The sequence below is a fragment of the Tenrec ecaudatus genome, chromosome 12 (genome assembly GCF_050624435.1).
Source record: "Tenrec ecaudatus isolate mTenEca1 chromosome 12, mTenEca1.hap1, whole genome shotgun sequence".
NCBI classification, from domain to species: domain Eukaryota; kingdom Metazoa; phylum Chordata; class Mammalia; order Afrosoricida; family Tenrecidae; genus Tenrec; species Tenrec ecaudatus.
In genome coordinates, this window is record NC_134541.1 from 115,812,421 (window position 1) to 115,832,584 (window position 20,164).

The 20,164-nt window shown below is 44.7% G+C and overlaps 1 protein-coding gene across 1 annotated transcript in view; it reads right to left on the bottom strand.

Moving 5' to 3' along the window:
* Positions 1-8,442: 8,442 nt before the first annotated feature.
* The window catches only part of GPR139 (G protein-coupled receptor 139), a 50,002-nt gene continuing 38,280 nt past the window's right edge, over positions 8,443-20,164 (bottom strand). Inside the window, exon 2 of the mRNA XM_075528728.1 lies at positions 8,443-9,377. Within this exon, the coding sequence (XP_075384843.1) occupies positions 8,443-9,377 (935 nt within the window). The remainder of the gene's footprint in view (positions 9,378-20,164) is intronic.

Genomic DNA, 20,164 nt, shown 5'->3' on the forward strand with positions numbered 1-20,164 from the left:
TATTGTGAGATTTAAATGAGCTTCCCACCAAATTCCTCAATAGAGCCCACAAAATCCCCTAAAAGTCAGCTCCTTCTATCTTGTCCTTTACCACTCTGTGGGAGTTACATAATCTGGTGTCAATTTGGGATTTGAGAGGATTAAGAGTGAAGGGGTGGAGTCTAATCTGTCAATCGGATCACAGCCAATGAGAACTCTGTGGGCATGGCCTTTCCCTGAGGATTCTGGGAAAACTCTAGTATTTCCTCTTTGGAGGTGGGAGACACTTTCTCTACTCACTTCTTTGGAGACTTTCTACTGACAAGGCTGACTCCTTGTGAGACATCCCTGAGGAGAAACCACATGAACCTACTCCTGCCAGCTCTGAGATGCTTACAATGCCACTGGATCCAAAGACTTTCTACCCACTGGCCTGTGATTGCCCTGCATTTGGCATCATTGCACGCGTTTCATGAGTCTGAAGAGGGCTTTATAGATTGGTATCAGACATATGGGCTAATATTGGACTTCTGAGGTTGGACAGGACTCGTGGGATGCTTTATTAATGTACAGTTACCCTTTATATTAAACTCTCTCTTACACACATGTGTATGTTTATGAATCTGTTTCTCCAGTCTACCTGGACTAGCACACACTCTTTGGCTGCATCCCTATGCTTTAGCACCCTATTCTTCCTTTTGTTTCATGAACATTTCAGGTCCTTGGTACCTTTGGGTCCCTTTGCTTGGCGTCTGTTGGTGTGACTATCACCTTTTCATTTGGGCGCTGGTTCTATTTCCACCCTTTCAAGGAGACCTCCTTTGAATGAAACCTCAGGTTGCTCCCACCTGACTCCAGTCACTTACTTTTTTTTTTTACTTTGGAGTACTTATCACAATCTAAAATGGTCTTATTTGTTTCCTAGTATCATTCCTCTCACCTCCACTACACTGTAAGACTATTTCAAATATGATTAGTCACATACGTCAATGCTAATAGGAGTGCCTGGGACATAAGCCAAACCCAACCCCGCGGTGGAGTCCAGTGTGACTCCAGTAACCCTAGAGGACAGAACAGAACTGCCTCAGGCCCATAATACCAATTTCCTCTCCATAAAATGAAGCTAATCATAGCTCCAATACTTCCCTCATGGGGAAATTATTAGTTGACTGTCCTATGAGGCCTAGAGATGGAAGTTCTTAGGTGCCTCCATTGCTCTGGTTGGTTCCCTTAATCCCTTTTATATCATTTAAAAATCATTTTATTGGGGACTTGTACAACTCTTATCACAATCCATATAGACATCCATTGTGTCAAGCACATTTGTACATTTGTTGCCATCGTCTTTCTCAAAACATTTGCTTTCTACTTGAGCCCTTGTTATAAACTCATTTTTCCCCTTCCCTCCCCACTCCACCCTCCCTCATTTACCCTTGATAATTTATAAATGATTATTATTTTGTCATATCTTACACTGTCCGATGTCTCCCTTCACTCACTTTTCTGTGGTCCATCCCCCAGAGAGGAGGTTATATGTAGATCAAGATCCTTGTAATCGGTTTCCCCTTTCCATTTTATATCATTATCACCAGTATCTGTTGTCATGAATTAACATAAGACTAATATCTATAGATAAGGAATCATGACAGTAGTTAAGCACTCAACTGCTAAGTGGAGGATCAGTAGTTCGAACCTGTCCACTGCTGCGTGGGAGAGAGATGTGGCAGTCTGCTTCTATAAAGACGTCCTCTTCCGGAACCCTGCAACAGAGAAGACGCCAACTCAAGTGGAGGAGGGCGAGGATACGAGAGGGAGTCTCACGTGACCTGAGTTCCACTCCAGACAAAGCTAATCTCTTTGGGCCTGCAATCTTCACCTATAATATGATGCAAAATCGGAGGATCTTTTTAGCCCTACATGGTGTAGTGGATTACGTGTTGAGCTGCTAACACAAGCTCAGCAGCTTGAAGGTAGAGTTGCTCTGAGGAAGAGAGATGAAGCTTTCTGCTCTTGTAAATATTCACAGCCTCAGAAACCCACAGGGGCAGCTCCACTCTGTCTTACAACCTTGCAACAAGTCAGAACCGAATTGATGGCAGCAGGACTGACTCGATGAAGTTTTTGTTTGTTTGCTTGTTTTACCTCTACAGCTACTAATTGCCTTGTGAGTGATTATTGGAAGGATTAGCTTCATTTTTGGGGAATCATTTTATTGGGGGCTCACACAATTCTTATCACAATCCATCCATCCACCCATTATGTCAAGCACATTTGTACATTTGCTGCCATCATCATTCTCAAAACATTTGCTTTCTACTTGAGCCCTTGATACCAGATCCTCATTTTACCCCCTTCCTCCTCCCTCCCCCTCCCTCATGAGCCCTTGATAATTTATAAATTATTATTTTGTCATATCTTGCCCTGTCCAGCATCTCCCTTCACCCACTTTTCTGTTGTCCATTCCGCAGGGAGGAGGTTATATGTAGATCCTTGTTATTAGTTCCTCCTTTCCACCCTACCCTCCCTCCACCCTTCCGGTAGCACCACTCTCAGCACTGGTCCTGAAGGGATCATCTGCTCTGGATTCCCTGTGTTTCCAGTTCCTATCTGTACCAGTGTACATCCTCTGGTCTAGTCAGGCTTGCAAGGTAGAATTGGGATCATGATAGTGGGGGAGGAAGCATTTAAGAACTAGAGGAAAGCCGCATGTCTCATCGTTGCTACCCTGCACCCTGACTGGCTCATCCCTCCCTGCAACCCCTCGGTGAGGGGGTGTCCAGTTGCTTCATTTTATAGAGGCAAGTGTTATTATGGGCCCGAGGTAGTTCCACTTTGTCCTCCAGGGGCACTATGCGTCAGAATGGACTTGATGGCAGTGAGTCATGCCTACCAGTTGCAGTCTCAGTTGGGAGTTGAGCCTTTGTTTTGTTAATGAAGCATCTTCATGTCGGCTTGCATCCTAAGCCTAATCAGTTCTGAATTGCATAAAGAGCAGCACGGACAGAGAGACAGAGAAGCAGACCCAGGGGAGGACAGATGCCATCTGAAGACAGCAGAGGCAGGTGCATCTACTAGTCCAGGATCTCCAAGGATTGCCAGTCGTAGCAGCTGATGTCGACAAAGCAGGATCTTCCCCTCAATCCTCACTGCATTCTGTCTTCTAAACGGTGAGAAAGGTCATTCTCGTGCTTTAAAGCCCCTGGTGGAATTTCTGCTACAGCAGCACTGGGTCACTAAGAGTCTCGATTCAATCTTTTCCTTAATGCCACTGCATTAAACTTTGTTTCCTCCAAGAGCCTGGTTGGCCAACCAGTTGTTTTGAAATCTGTCTGGAGAGCTTGTTCCAAGAACCCTGTACGGAGTTGCTAGACCTCCGTGTGAAGATATTGTCTTTGAGTTTAATCCAGATCCCTGTGGCTGGAGCTTCATTCGGACTTTCTTTAGTTCCATCTCCAGTGGAGAGAAATACCGTGTAACTCTAGGTAACAAAACTTCATAGCCCGGATGCCTCCTTTATGAGAAGGTGTCGCTGTCCCCTGTGGCTCTGTTTTTCATCCTTTTTAATATGGGCGGGGGGGGGGGGAGCGGGGGTGTTGGACAGTGGGCAGTAGGATGGTGACATTCTCCCAATCAACCCAGGAAAGTCACAGTGTTTATCCTAGTAGACACTAGCCTCTATCCCCCTTGCTGTGTCTGGCAAGTCCTCGGATTAATTACACACCCTCTATAGAGGTTGCGCTATCACATTGAGCTGAGTGTACTAATAAAAGGATTATTATTTAGCAGTTCGAGCGGCATCAACTCACTTGCATCCTGCCTCCCTGAGTCGGTGAATAAGATTAATGGGGATGCTGTGGCCATGCCTGCCGACTTCCTTACAGCCCTCTCAGCAATTGTTTTGTCCCCTTTTCTGGGCCTCCCCCTCAACTTGTAAGTCAGCTTCTTCATCTAAATGGTTGCCAAGATAAGGTTGTGACAACAGTTTGTGGGCGGGTGTCAGAATGGATGGTAGTTTGTGTGAAAAAATGCGGTGCTAGTTTGAGAGTTGCGTTAGGATTCTAGAGAGAGTCCATTGAAAGAGAAAGTTTACCTCACAGGGAAAGGTCAAGCCAGCGGTTTAATTATGAAGCTCTTATCATACACCTCGTGCTGGAATGACCTGCCTGTAAGAGTTGGAAAATGATGTGATATACTCCATTTGAAAAAGGGCACAAGAATTACGTGATCCTTGCGGGGATGAATCAGAATCTTTCAGAGAACGCAATTTGGTATTGAATAGAGAGGATTCAGGATGAAACACGAGGTGACCTGGGCTCTGCTTGTTAGGCCTGGAATCCGCCTATAAAATGATGCAAAATTGGATGCTCTTTTAAGCTCTGCTACACATAATGGTCCCACGAGCACGGGGGTTATTATTAGCGCCGTTCTCTGGGGAAGAAATGGAGATACAGAGTAGTTGAGAAAATTAGCCAAGGTCACACAGCTATAAGACAGCAGAGCCCGCCTACAATGATGGAGCTGTTTGATTCCGAATGCTGAGTTCCACGAGAGCTCCTACTTCCCGTGTAGGCTCGTCGGAAAAGTTGCCCTGTTTTCTAGATGAGCCCGTCCAGGGCTTGCTCGAGAGCCCACACATAGTTCATAGGAGAAGCTCGGACATGAGCACATGTCCTGGAGTCCATGCTTTCAGCCATTGTGCCAGATGTCCGCTTACTAGCATGCCATCACTCTGGTGAAGATAGTAGAGGAGGTAATTACAGGCAAATTTGGATCCATATTTAGTAAGTGACCTCACTTTGGATTATAGGAAGAATAAATCATTGGACTTAACTTCTGAAATAGCTGTGGAAGACAAGTTAGGACTAGTACCTACCTCTATGTAGAAGTTAGATGCCCATTCCAAATTTTCAATCAGAGTCTGGCCATTGCTTGAGTATGTTTGATATCTATATCTATATCTGTATCTGTATCCATATCCATATCTACATCTACATCTATATCTATATCATCTATCTCAAACACCACATGTGCACCATAGTAGAATTTATTATAACACAAACAAGTCCAAACACAATATATCATCGAATTAAGAAAATATGAACATTTACTACTTCTCTATGGTACCTCCCATTCTTTGACCCCCAAAGAGTCCAAACTGGTGTTTTTCATTCCCTTTTGATACCCCGCCCCCATGTTGGATCAGTAGGTACCCGATGTGTAAAGTGATCATTTCCAATCACAGGGTGCTGGCACAGTGGAAGGTCATGATGCCTCACATCTGTTTTTCATGGTTTGATAACCATTCCCATATTTCCCTTCCCATGAGACATTTCCGTGTATAACACGATTGCATATCCAGCCAGTAAGTGAGATGCTAACTAAGAGTCCTTAAGAGGTGCCACCCCTCCCCAATAGAAGGTTATTAATTGTTTATGTGCCAAAGAAAACGGCTATTTCCATGACAGGCTTCAAATGTAAAGACTTTATTTCCAAAACTGGCTTAAAAGTTTTTCTTTAAAACAAAAAACAAACTTCTCAATATTCTCCATAAATATGACTATACATAAGAATTAAATTACATAAGTCTTTTAGTTCTCTGAAATACATTTCAGCATATATAGACATTCATATGCATCTTCACCAGAAGGTAGCCACTCACTGGATGGCCTTGGAGACTCAGATCCCCTTGAAATATTATTTCTCAAACCATAAAATATCATCAGAAGGTAAAAAGACCACAATACTATTTGGTAGAGTCTCTATTGTGAAGTAATAAGTGAGTGTATGAGGAAAATATCCCAAATGCACACCCAGCTTTTACTTTGAAAAACATCAGCAATTAATCTGTACATACAATTAAAAACGTGGAGGAAGGAACGTCGAGATCGGCAAACATAGCTTCCATTGTACATACATTCTCCAGAAGGAACTGCCTTTCCTCTACAGATATTGCACATCAGCTCATTCCAGGATATCTAAAGCTAGTACTTGTCAGAGCTAGGCATTTTGAAAAATAAATATCATATACATATATTTCATATAGGTAGCCTTTGGTCAGTGTTCATTCACAAAGGGATGTGGTGGGATCACACAATGCACACAATTAATGCACACGGATTCAATTACATGTGCTTGGCAAGCAAAGCAGCAACGGAATGCAATTTACTGAAGGGGCAAGGGGACATCTGCTCATTGCAACTATGCCCTGGGGAGTGCGGGGCAGGGGTTGCAAACCTGCTCCCCTCCTTACTCAAGCCACCACCATGCACCTCTGGAAGAGTGTGAGCATCTCCGTGCATCAGTATGAGACACTAGACTCATGTGATAGGGTCCCTCTATGCAAGCCAACTCTGCCCTGTCTTCAGCTAGTGAAACTGGAAGACAGGCCTATTCTCATGCTGGAGAATAACTCAGGGAATGAGCACTGGCCTGAAACACAACTTCCTCCTGAAGGCTCTGGGAAGGGAATGTTGCCTAGACCAGATTGTTGTCTGTAGCATTGACTTCAGCATACAAACATTGAGGAAGATGAGACGGCTCTACTGCTATCATTTAAAAGGAGTAGGGATTAGGATCATCAGGATTAATAGGACCTGGAATGATGTGAACTGAGCTTTGAGAGTATTGCTTGAATCTCAGGGCTTGTGTTGCATGTGGGGCCTCTTCTCTCTTCCCTCCTCTCATTTATTGCAAATTCTATGAAAAGGGATTGATATGCCTTCCAATCTGGGGACAAAACTGCCGTGGACCCCAAGTGTTCCAGGTGGTCTGTTGTCTGCTTTTTGTTTGGTCACCCCAAACCCACACATTTCTAAAATCATTTTGAGAGATTGTTCAAAACAGGCATGACTTTCAAACATCTGGAGTTCAGGGAGGGAAGTTTAAAAAAAAGGAAGTTAAAAAAAAAGACTGAAAGGAATTCTAGCATGGATTTAGATTTCCAGTATAAAACACATCACTGGATACATGTTGTTGGGTGCGGTCAAGTCCATGTGACCATGTGTGGCAGACTAGAACTGCCCTCAGAGGATTTCCTTGGCTGTGATCTTTATGGAAGCAGATTACCAGCCCTTTCTCCGGAAGAGGCAATAAGTGAATTTGAATCCCCAGCTCGTTAGTGGACAAATATTTAACCATTTCAATGAGTGTGTCTGTGAGTGTGTGTGGGCACACGTGCATGTAGATGACAGTTCACAGGGAAACTCCACTTAATTACATCCCAAAGCTGGGGTTGCTGGAGACAGGCAAGGAGAGAAGAAATAAATACATCTATAGTTTATCCTTTTGCAAAGGCCCTGGGCTAAATAGCCTCACTAAGAGCTAGCACTGTCCTTTTGAACCATGGGTGTCAAGGGAGCAGATGAGCAGAGACAGGATGGGCACCTTTCCATGTCACTCGTGTCTGTCTGTGTTTGTGGTGAAGTGGCAATTCCAGGTGGGCTGTGGGGGCGGAGCTGAGATGCCTCCTCAGCCCGGTGACAATCCTTGACCCTTGAATATGGATTCCAGTTAGGAGTCACTTCGAATAAAGCAAGTTGGGCAGGGTCGCAGCAGGCAAGAGGCAGGATGGGCAACTCGACATGGGACAAGGTTTCTCCAGAAAGCGTGGCAACTAGAAGCTTTTCAAGTCAAGGTACAGGACACAGCTGACATGGCAGGTCAAAACAATGGCAAGAGTGGGCTTACTTTTTTTTGTTTTTCTGGGCTCAAGAATTCCTCCGTTCCCTACACATACCAGGCAGGGTCTTTGTTGTGGAGGAGACAGAAAATCTATACATATCAGCAAATAGAAAAAGTACATCTTTGACTCCAGGTCTGAGGGTCATAGTCCGGCTAGTTGAGAGCCTTCCATGCAGAAGCTCTGGGCAGAGTTTGGATGGCATTGAACATGCCCTGGTCCCTACTACCTCATTCTTCAGCTAAGGGTGCCAAGGCTGCTTCAAGACCTTAACCTTCTCTAGGATAGGGGGCACCTTAGAGGAGCCCAGAGTTCATCAGAATCGGTCGTGCTGGGAACGGCACAGCAAAGTGAAGAATGACTTCGGCTCTTGGAAGAAGCGTGCAGACTCAGCGATGTGCTCCTGTGGCTTGGCGTGCCACAGAAAATGGTTCCCGGTGACAGTGGGTAGTTCCAGGGCTGAGTTGCAAATGACTCCTCTACTGCATGTCCTTCCTAGCCATGGACGGGACGATGACACGGCGGCCTCTGATGTCCTCTGCAAACGGGTAAGGAGTTTTTGTTGTCCACTGGGTGGTTGGGAAAATAAATACATCAATAAAAACAAGGCTTCTTGCCTTCCTCTCTGCTCTCCCATCTTTCCTTATCTACCAGTCGGAGAGGTGCTCAGGCTGTGGAAACAGGGAGTCAGGTGAACACTCTTGAGAGCTTTTCAGCTGTCAGATGGGATGTTCTTCCATCTGGAAATGGGCTAGACAGAGGCACTAGGTGCCGAATCACTGGGGTCATGGAGATACTTTTATAGGCTTTCCATTCTTGTCGTACTGGTACACCAGCATCTTGATACAGTGTGAGTTGGCTGGCGAGATCCAGGGGCTACTTGTTATGGAAAAGTTATGGTTGGTATAGAACTGTACAGGCTGCTTCTGGCACTTGAAGAAGGCCTTGAGGGTAGCAGCTGCCATGGTGCGGAACCGCTTGCTGATGAAACAGTAGAGGAAGAAGTTGATGGCGGTGTTCAGAAGGGCCAGCATGTTGGCGACATCGGACATGATGTGCACCAGCCAGCGGTTCTGGATGGGTGCCCCATAGAGGTGGTAGAGGATCATGATGATGCGGGGAGCCCAGAGGGTGGCAAAGATGGAGGTGATGGTGAACAAGATGGCAGTGGTTTTCCCTGTGGAGTAGCCCCGGAGGCGAAAATTGCTCTTTCTCCTGAGCTTGTACACAATGATTGAGTTCAAGATGAAGAAGATGGAACAGGGCACCAGGTACACGGTGAAGCAGTGAATCCAGATGAGGACATGATGCATGGAAGTGCTGATATAGTCTTCAGTCCAGATGTTGGGCCACCAGTAGTAGGGGATGCTAGTCAGGAAGCAGGTGATGTAAACACTTATGATGACTTTGCGGGTGCGGGCTGGGTAGGAGACAGTATGGTATTTGAGTGGGTGACAGACAGCAATGTACCTGTCGATTGTTAATGGGACAGTAATCCATATGGAGGTGTGGATAGATGAGAATTCCAGCACTTCTATGATCTTGTTGGGGACCTGAGGCATCTGCATGTTCAAGATGAAATCTTCCAAGAGGAAGTCCACAAACACGATGAAAAACAGGACCAAGATGTCAGCAGCAGCAAGTGCCAAGAGGTAGTTGTAGGAGGACTTCTGCCTTCTAGCTACCAGCTGAGAAAGGATGATCACTGTCAGGATGTTTGCTGTGGAGAGAAGAGAAACTTGTTTATTTCTGAAGCCAAAATGACCCTTGGGCTACAATGGAGGCCATACGCATTTCTTAAGTCTGTTTGTTGGGGCATCCTTGTGGAAAGCAAGATGACTGAATCAACGATTTTTAGGAATAATCTCTACATTTCAAATCACATCTCATCTAAATCCAACCCCACTGCCATCAAGTCGAATCCAACTCATAGTGACTTATAGGATAGAATACAACTTCTCCTTTGGGGTTCCCTAGATTGTACCTCTACAGGAACAGATAATCACAACTTCTTCCAGTGGAGTACCTGGCAGATTTGAACCACTGGCTTTTTTTGGTTATCAGCCAAATTCTTACCATACTGCCTCACCAGGGTTCCCATATACAGACCTGGATTTGATTTTACAAAGTGATGCCCATAGTGCAGTTGATCTATTTTGAAGGCACCATCTGAGATGCTGCTGCTATTATCTGCATTTTAAAGATAAAATTGGAAATAGATCTATGTGCATATACTTACATGTTAAGTATCAAGGCAACAGACAGACATTAGGCCTCTACTTACGTACTGCCTCAGTGCAAGAACACTTTGTTCTAATAACCCGGTATTCTATAATGCTTACCTTCCCAGACACGATTGCTGAAGACAAAACGTGTGCATAAGTAAATGTGGTGAAGAAAGCTAATGGTGCCCAGCTGTAAAAAGATATAGCATCTGGGGTCTTAAAGGCTTGGAGATAAACAAGTGGCCATCTAGCCGAGAAACAACTAAGCCCACATGGAAGAAGCACACCAGCCTGTATGATCATGAGTGTCAATGGAATCAAGTATCAGGCATCAAAGACCCAGAACAAAAAAAAATCATATCAATGTGAATGAGGGGGAGGGTGGAGTGGAGACCCAAAGCCCACCTGCAGACAATTGGACAACCCTTACAGAAGGGTCACAAGGAAGAGATGAGCCAGTTAGAGTGAAGTATAGCACTGATGAAACACAAAACTTTCTTCTAGTTCTTTAATACATCCTCTCTCCCACTATCATGACCCCAATTCTACCTTACAAATCCGGCTAGACCATAATATGTACACTGGTACAGTTAAGAGCTCGCAACACAGGGAATACAGGACAGATAAACCCCTCAGGACCAATAATGGGAGCAGCGATATCAGGAGGGTAAGGGAAAGGGGGGAGAAAGGGGAAACTGATCACAATGATCAACATATAACACCCCCCGAGGGGGGACAAACAACAGAAAAGTGGGTAAAGGGAGACAGCAGACAATTTAAGATATGAAAATAATAATTTATAATTTATCAAGAGTTTATCAGTAATGTAGGGAAAAATGAGGAGCTGATACCAAGGGGCCAAGTAGAAAGAAAATATTTTGAAAATGATGAGGGCAACATATTTACAAAAATGCTTGACACTGGATGGATGGATGGTGATAAGAACTGTAAGAGTCCCCAATAAAATGATTAGAAAAATGAAAAGATAAAATTTGGACTCAGGAAATGCTTCACACACTAGATTAGAACCCCTGGTTCCAAATCCCACGTATCCAGGATAGGGTTGGAATGAGTTTTCCTTCTTTTGTGTGGTTAAGAAGGTGACTAGACTACATGACCCCATAAAAGCCCTTTTAGAACTTGGACTATGCTGTTTTGGCTTTGTGTCAACCTGGCTGGGTAAGGATTCTCAACCTGGCATGTAGAGTCTCTCCCTTGATGTGATCTAGTATAACATAATCAAGTCCATGATAGACTCTCCTGGGAGCAGAGAAGCAGTTGTGGGAAGATTAGGGTGGAATATTCCCCCTTGATCATGTGGCAGTCCTGATGTAAATGAAAGGAAGTTTCATCAGGGGTGTGGCCTCCTCTTACATAATTTGACACCGTGGGAAAGCTATCTTGATTCTTCTTTCTGGTGTGCATCCTGCCACCAGCTCATCAACCCCCATATTGTCTGCCAAACATGGATTCATTGAACTTTGTAGTTGCAAGACTGATTTACTGCCTGTCGGTGGTATTCCTACTTCCTGGTTCTCTAGACCCAGCAGAATATCTGACCCATGGACTTGAACCAGACCAGGCGTAGCCCCTTCTACAACTGTGTGAACCTATCTATCTATCTATCTATCTATCTATCTATCTATCTATCTATCTATCTATCTTTCATCTATCCAGTTTACTGCCAACAGGTTGATCTGATACATACATGGATGCCTACACACACACGCACACACACACACACACACACACACACACATCACTGATTTACTTTTCTAGAGAACCCAACCTAACACATTTGTTACCATGAATGGGATTCTAGAGAAACAAAATCATACGAATGAGTTTTATAAATTATTTCTTAATTCTAATTAGGCCTTGTGTTATAATCTGTGTTGTCTACAGAAACAAAACCAGTGACATTCATATATATATATATATATATATATATATATATATATATATATATGAAGGAACTTTATATCCAAAAGTAACTTAATATCGAAAAGCTCCCCAGCACAGTCCAACTCAAGTTCATGGGTTTGATGCTAGCCAGAGCCTTCTTCCGACCCACATAGCTGAAGGCCAATGGCATAGAAAGGTAAAGTAGGATTCTTGCAAAGGGGTGGAGTTTAGTCTGTCAATCAGGTCACCGCTTGATGACCTCATTTGGAGGCACAAAGGAGATAAATAGCTCACCGGAGGCCAGATACACCCTCTCTGCTACACATTCCTGTTGACAAGTCACATGGAGCTACACTGATGGCAGCCAGAACCCTGGAGTTGGGGGAGCCAGGTGGAGATCCATGCCAGCATTGAGATGCTTCCACCACCACTGGATCCATAAAACTTTCCAACCACTGGCCTGTGATCTTTCTGCATTCAGCATCATTGCATGGCTGCAGGAGTCCAAAGGGAATTTATGGACTAGTATTGACATAGGGGGTCATATTGGATTTATGGACTTGATCTAGACTGGGCTGGAATATTTTCTTAATGTACAATTGCTCTTTGATAGAAAGTTACACATATATGAGTGTTTATGAATTTGATTTTCTGGTCAGTCCAGATAACACATTGATGGATGCAGTGTTGCATGGACCCATGGTCAGTGGACTCATGGCAAGGCACAGACAACTTGGAGGTTGGCTCCCAGGGTCAGCAGTCCACAGGGGCTACCCCTGAAAGCAGACACCAAGCCCTAAGGAAAAGAAGGAGCAGTTTCCACTGCCTCTCTTGTAGAAAAGGTCCCACCCCAAAGAAGCAGCACCAGGCTGTAACCTGATTGAATGGTTGGACTCTATCCCTACACTTTCATACAAATTCAAGTTGACATAAATCTAAGTACCACATGCCTCAAGGCACTGGGAAGACTTCCCCGCCTCCATTAGTATAGATAAGTCTGCCACTGTTAGTATAGAGCAGCGGTTCTCAACTGTGGGTCGTGATCTCTTTGGGGGTTGGGGGTCTAACGACCCTTTCACAGGGGCTGCCCGGTTCATAACAGTAGCAAAATGACAATTATGAAGTGGCAACAAAAATAATTTTATGGTTGGTGGCTCACCACAACATGAGGAACTGTATGAAAGGGCCACAGCATGAGGAAGGTTGAGAACCATTGGTACAGAGGGTGCTGATGATTTACCCAACGTGCAGATTGAATAAATATGGTGAGAGGCTACAACTCTGATGCACACTTTTCCTGATTTTAAACTATGCAGTATTCCCTTCTCTCTGCACAACGACCTTGATCCATGTACATGTTCCAAATGAGTACAATGAAGTGTCTGGAATTCCCATTCTCCTCAAGGCTGTCCATAGTTTGTGGTGGTCTGCACAGCTGAGTGTCTTTGCACAGTGCATACAACAATGCCAAGATATTCCGACTAAGGTGCAGGAGAGGTTATTGCATCTGGCCCCGCCCATATCTAAAAAGGAGGCACTGGGCTACATTGGGCTTCTTTGGATTTTGGAGGCAGCATATTTCTCATGTGGATGAGCTACTCCCGCCTATTTATTAAGGGGCTTTGGGAAGCTGCTAGCTTTGAGTAGGCCCCAGGACAAGAGAAAGCTCTCCAAACTGGTCAGGCTCCTGTGCAAGTCACTCTGCCACTTGGGACATATGATCCAGCTAATACTGTGGCCCTGGAAATGTGAGTGGCAGGCAAAGATGCAGTTCGGAGTTGTTGGCAGGCCCCTATTGGTGAATCCTGGTGCAGACCCAGAGGAAAGCTCTGCCATTCTCTGCAGAGTACCATTTCCCTTTTGTGAGCCAGCTTTGGCTTGTCCTTGGGCCACCAAGCCACCATGAACTGGACATTGTGTGACCCAGAGTTATAAAATCGGATGTGACCAGCAGCACTCCAGCATTAAATAAAAGTGATATATCTGACATCAGACTTAGCAGGACCCGAATGTACAAGTAAGCTGCACGAGGAAGTGGCCCAAATGCCTACAATGGCCCAAACTCCCCCTTCCACTGATTACCTTTCTTCTTTGTGTTTGTACCTCCGGGTTCATGGTTAAATCCTTATGATTAGTTGACTGAGGAAGTAAACACTCATACGTGGTTACAGATGGTTACAGGTGGTTCTGCATGATATGCAGGTAACACTTGGAAAACGACAAAAGCAGCAGCACGCTAGCCCATTTTCTAGAACTTCCTTGAAGGTGAAGGACAGTCGTCGAGGGAAATCCTCCCAATGGGCAGAAGGTTTAGCAGCTCACTTTCTCCAGGTAGACGTTTGCCTTCCTTGCATTCGATGCCTCTGTCAAAACTACCATTTCTGAACTTACAGAATGCCTTGTCCACCAGCGTGACCTCCTGCCCAGCTTCAGCTGAGATCCAGGGACTCGCTTCAGAGCATGCGTGTGGAATCCACTTACCATGACCCCCCTCACCCTGAAGCAGCTGGCTTGAAAGAATAATGGAATGACTTTCTTAAGACACGATTATGGCACCAGAGAGGGTTGGGAAAGAGTTCTCGTGGAGGCTGTTTTTGCTCTAAACCAGTCACCAATAAATATATCATGCTATTTCTCCTCTAGCCAGAATTCATGGGTCTAAGAACCAAGGGATGGAAATGGGAGGGACACCACTCAGTATTACTCTGACTGACCCACTTGTAATATTTTTCTTTGTGTCCTTCACCTTTTTGTTCTTAGGGTTTGGAGGTCTTAGTTTCAAAGGGAAGAGTCCTTTCGTCTGAGACAGAGCACTGATATCATTGAACTGGAAGTTAAGAATGCCCCATTTTGGGCTCCCCAGGTCTCTGGATCAACAGGTAAAGATGGTGATTATTGAGGGGTGATTTATTTGTTTTAGAGTATATGTACCTTCAAACAATTTACATGCTCAACACCACAGTATGAGGGTTTCTCTGGTTCTATATCCTCCCAAATCCTGGTATTGTCAATGTTTCTCTACAAGGATGTACCGACCTGGCCCCTTTGTTCGCAGTTCTTTGAGTAAAAAAAGAAATCGAAGTGGTAGAGAGTAAAGGTATGGTTATATGCATTATCCAGGATTCAAATGTAAGACCAACACCCATGATCTAAATAAACCCCTAGGCAATGTTGGTACTTTGATTCACAGTGGAAATAGGGGTGCCGTTCAAGTCTGCTTTACTGGATACAGTAGAGAAAAACCCCGAGTTTTTCCCAATTAAGGAAAAGGACTCATCAAAGCAAATTTCTTTGTACTTGCAAAGCTCAAAAACCGAGTGTTTATTCATGGTTGTCGTTAGGTACTGTGAAGTAGCTTCCAACTCATAGCGGTCCTCCATACAGGAGAATGAAACACAGCCCAGATCTAAGGCAGTCATACAACCATGAAGTTTCAGTCCATCTTTGTAGCTGCTGTAGCAATCCGTCTCCTCTTTTCCCGTCATCAACCATGACATTCTTTTCCAGAGACTGGTCTCTCCTGATAACACCGACCAAAGGATCTGAGATGAAGTCTCACCACGCTTCCTTCTAAGGAGCATTCTAGAGATACTTCTTTTAGGACAGACTTTGTTGTTGTTCTTTTTGGAAGTCCACAGTAACTTAATTATTTTTTTTTTTGCCAAAATCATAATGAAAATATCTCCATTCTTCTTTGGTCTTGCTTTATTAATTATACAGCTCTCCCCTGTATCCGAGGCTATTGAAAACACCGTGGCTTGAGTGACAATCACCTCAGTCCTCCGTTCAAGCATTCAGGAGGAGTTTTGGAACACCTATTGTCAGGCAGGCCTAGGAAAGAGATAATGAACATGAATAGACATGGTATTGACGTTGGGCATCTGCTAGGGGAGAAACTGGAACGGAAGAACCCCAGATGAAAATGTGCAACCGAAGTAAGTGTTAAGGAGGGATGTTTGAGAGGAGCCATCAGCACAGGCTTTCTCGAGAAAGTGACGTTGAAGTTGCGATTTGGAGGCTCAGTATGTGAGAGTTAAATAAACAAAAGGAGAGGAAGGTTGAAGTGTTTTCTAGCAAAGTAAACAGCATGTGTGAGAATTCTGAGCTAGTGAGCCATGAGCAGGTAGGCTTGTTAGAGCAAGGAACAAGTACATTGATTTCTGCTTGCTTTGCAAGCACTTGATTGTCGGCGGTGGTATTTCGTAGCTTTTTGTAATTAAACACCCTTCATGTGTGTTACCGAAGCGTGTTTCCAAATGCTTTAATCATCCAGACACCCTTTCAAAAAGTATTTAGCATCACCTTCTCTGTGCAAAGATCTGCAGTGGGCTCAAGGTAGCACTGCAGACATTCCGAGCCTCCAGTAAGAGTGCATTGAAACACTGTGGGAGTGCTTAACGAGGAAAGTGTTAGAGAAGATGATGTGCAGCTACCCAAGAGCTGCTGGTGCAGATGCAGAATGAAGGGCAAAAGCTCCTGAGGAGGGCATGGGACTGGCTTCCAATCCCCGTTCCTCTGATCTAATCATGAACAGTGGGAACTTCTTGGAAATCAAACCATAAAATAAGGTCTGACTATTTCCTAAGAGTCAAGGATCAGACCCCAGTGGTCCAGTGTTGGGCGCCTGGGGCCAGCTTACCTGAGGTCCAGCTTACCTGAGGTCCAGTCCTGGATCTACGGTTTTTTGGCTCTTGCACATGTGGCAAGTTAATTCAAATTCTCTGTGCCCACTTTCCTTATTTATAAAATAGAATTAAGACTATCCCCTTCATAGGGTTTTTCTGAGGTTTACATGAGATAATCCACATCTAATGGTTAGAACAGTGTCTGGTCTATCAACAGCACACCATTACTGCTAGATGTAGATTACAATATGAGATGGGCCGACACCATGGCTGCAAAAATGGCTCACACGTGGCAATGATTATGAGGATGGTACAGGGCCGGACATTGTGTTGTGGTGTTGTACACAAGGTCACTCTGAGCTGGAACTGACTCAATGGCACCCAAACATAACAAAAAGAATGCACACAGGAACTATATGAAGCTCTCGGGAGACAGGGATCCACAAAAGAGACGGACTCTCCTTTGTGGGGGAGACAGATAACCAAGCACATGAATGGACAAGGGCATTTCAGGTGGTGGGTGACATGCCACAGAATGAAACCAAGGGTGATGGGGAGAGAGATCTGGTTGGATTGGAAGATAGGACACGGGAGAAGTTATTTTCCTTGCAAAGACCTGAGATCTGTAGGAAATAAATCTGAACAGTGGGATGGCAAGCATAAGTAAGAATGGGCTTGATCAATTTTTGGAACAAAAAAGATGGGCTCTTATCAGTTCCATTCCCAAAGCAACCAAACTCACTGCCATCGAATGGATTTGACTCATAACGACCTGTGGGTTTTCTACTGTAACTCTTCACGCAAATAGAAAGCCTCATCTTTCGACTGAGGAGTGGCTGGTGGTTTCACACCGCTGACCTTGAGGTTAGCAACCCTGCAAGTAACCACGATGCCTCCAGGACTCCCATTCTACAGATGTGTAAACTCAAGCTTTGAGCTTTAGGTGATTTGCCCAAAGTCACATACTGAGTCAGGGAGGGAGCCAGAAAATGGCCCAACTTCCGAGGTGCTCAGATTTTGTCAGAGAAGAGTCCCAGTTGGAGGGAAACGATTCCTGTCCCTTCGGCTACACATGTCCTAGAAAAGCGCATACTCTCTTTTTGTCCTTTCATCGATTAGTAATGTCTACATTATGTTCCTGTCTCCCACGCCTATTAACAACAGCATCTGTGTTAGTCTGGGTTGACTAGAGAAACAAATCAGAGACTCGCATGTGTGTGAGAGAGAACTTTATATCAAAGAGCAATTGTATATTAAGAAATCATCTCCGCCCAGTCCAGATCAAGCCCATAAATCCAATATTAGCCCTTATGTCTGATACTAGTCCATGAATTCTTCTACAGACTCACAGGGCACATGCAATGATGCTGAAAGCAAGAAAATCACAGGCCAGTGGGTGATAAGTCTTGTGGAAGCATTCTCAGCACTGGTGTGGGTCTCCATGTGGCTCCTCCAGCCCAAGGGCTCTGGCTCCATCAGTGTGTCTCCATGTGGCTTGTCAACAGGAATGTCTCGCAGGGAGACAAGCACAGAGTATGTGTCTCCCGCCTCCATGGAGGAAGACAAAAGTTCCCAGAATCCTCTGGAGAAGGCCATGCCCACACAGAGGCCTCCTTGGCTGTGACCTGATTGACAGACTAGACTCCACTCCTTCGCCAAACCGACAGATTATATAACTGCTCCAGCTTCAATGACAACATCAACCACAGCCTGTGTGTCCGAATAGAACTTCATATGAGGATGTCAGTGGTTAATTTTGGGGAAGTGATTTGTTTGTCTCTTGGGGACCTCTAGGTGTCCTTGAACCTGCACATTTTTGGTTAGCAGTGATATACATTACCCATTTCATCCAAGCCTTCAAGGAGATAGGATTGGAAAGATTCTGGAATACCCCAGAAAAAAAATTCAATTATTCAGAGCAACTCCTCATCAATGACCTTTTACTCCTCAGTTGGGATCGGGCGCTCAAGATTCTACACATTTAAACAACTGAAAAATATTCCAGCAGCATCTAATTGGTGATTTAAGTCAGGAAGTACCATCAGCGCCATGGGACACTGCTAGGTATTCATATCTGACATTTCTTTTAGTTCCTAGTAATGGTCTCTCTTGAGAAACTACCCCCCAGACACCGAGTTTCCTATTTCCTTTGTACACAGAGATTTTCCCCTAAGGCAACATCCCCAAGATGGGAGTGAGATGTGCTGGCCAGAGAGACAGACCGAGGGCGGGGGGGCGGGGGGGGGCGGGGAATGGAATGCTGCCAGGATATTGATTTTCTGCAACAAATGAGAAGGCAGAATCTTCAACTCTTATGACTTGATCTTTGCTATCACTCTGTACACCCCCAAATCCCTTCCTGTCTCACAGTGGCACGTTCCCCCCAAAGACAAAGAGTGTTGTTGACAGAGGCTGTGTGCATTTATAACAGGGGAAAAGCAAAGAAACCCAAGTTCTTACGACCTGTAACCTCCTTTCTTAAAGTTTTTCCTTCAACTAACTAGCCAAGGTCTCAGTGGTTGAGGAACAAACACAACCTGTCCTATCCAAGCAAACTCCAAACTCCATTGAACTTCACAATCAAAATGTCAGTGTGTCTCAGTGTCAATGGTGTCATGGACCAGGCTTAAGTTCATGGGAAGTAATCAAGCCATGTTTGTGATTACACAGGTTTTGGGTTGTGTTTGTGGGGGAATTCGTTTCCTGTACTTTGCAGCTTTCTGTCCGTAAGCTTGGGAGAATCTGAAAGAATCACATAGGTTGGACGGTCAGACTCCACCATTTCCTGGTCTGTGTCCTAGAGGGAAAGGGTCAACGTCTTCCAGCGGCCTATTCTATGTCTGTGATGACCGGGGGACCCTTGCAGATTCTGTGGAACCAAGCACTGATTCTTGGTTGTGTTGTATTTCTTTTGGCTTTTGTGGTGAAGTGGGTTTGAGTTTGGCTGCTAACCAAAAGGTCAGCCATTTGAATCCGCCAGTGGCTTCACCAGAGAAAGATGAGGTTTTCTGCTCCCATAAGGACTTGCAGCTTTGAAAAACTGAGTGAGCAGTCTACTTTGTCCTAGAGGGTCGCTATGAGTCAGATCAGGTTGATGGCAGTAGGTTTGTGGTCACTGAGTGGGCTTCAACTCCTGATGAACTCACAGACAATAGAACAAAGTGCTGTCCCATTGTGTGCCATTGTCATGATCCTTGGTAATGTGACCTCCTCCCTGGGGGACAGACAACCGAAAAGGGGGTGGAGGGAGATGCCGGATAGGGCAAGATATGACAAAATAATAATTTATAAATTATCAAGGGCTCATGAGGGAGGGGGGAGCGGGGAGGGAGGGGGAAAAAGAGGACTTGATGCAAAGGGCTTAAGTGGAGAGCAAATGCTTTGAAAATGATGAGGGCAAAGCATGTACAGATGTGCTCTATACAATTGATGTATGTATGGATTGTGATAAGAGTTGTATGAGTCCCTAATAAAATGTTAAAAAAAAGATTTAAACACTGTATCGTAATAATGACACCTCTGTTTTATTGTGCATTCAATGTGCCCGGTATTGGCACAACAATAGATATGTAGACCAATGGAACACAATAGAAAGTGAAGAAATCCATCCACTCACCTACAGACCACTGATCTTTGACAAAGGACCATGTAAACAATAGACGAGGAAGAGATCATTTCTTTAACAAACTATGCTGGCAAGACTGGATTTCTATTTGCAAAAGAGTGAACTAGGACTCATAGCTTACTCCATG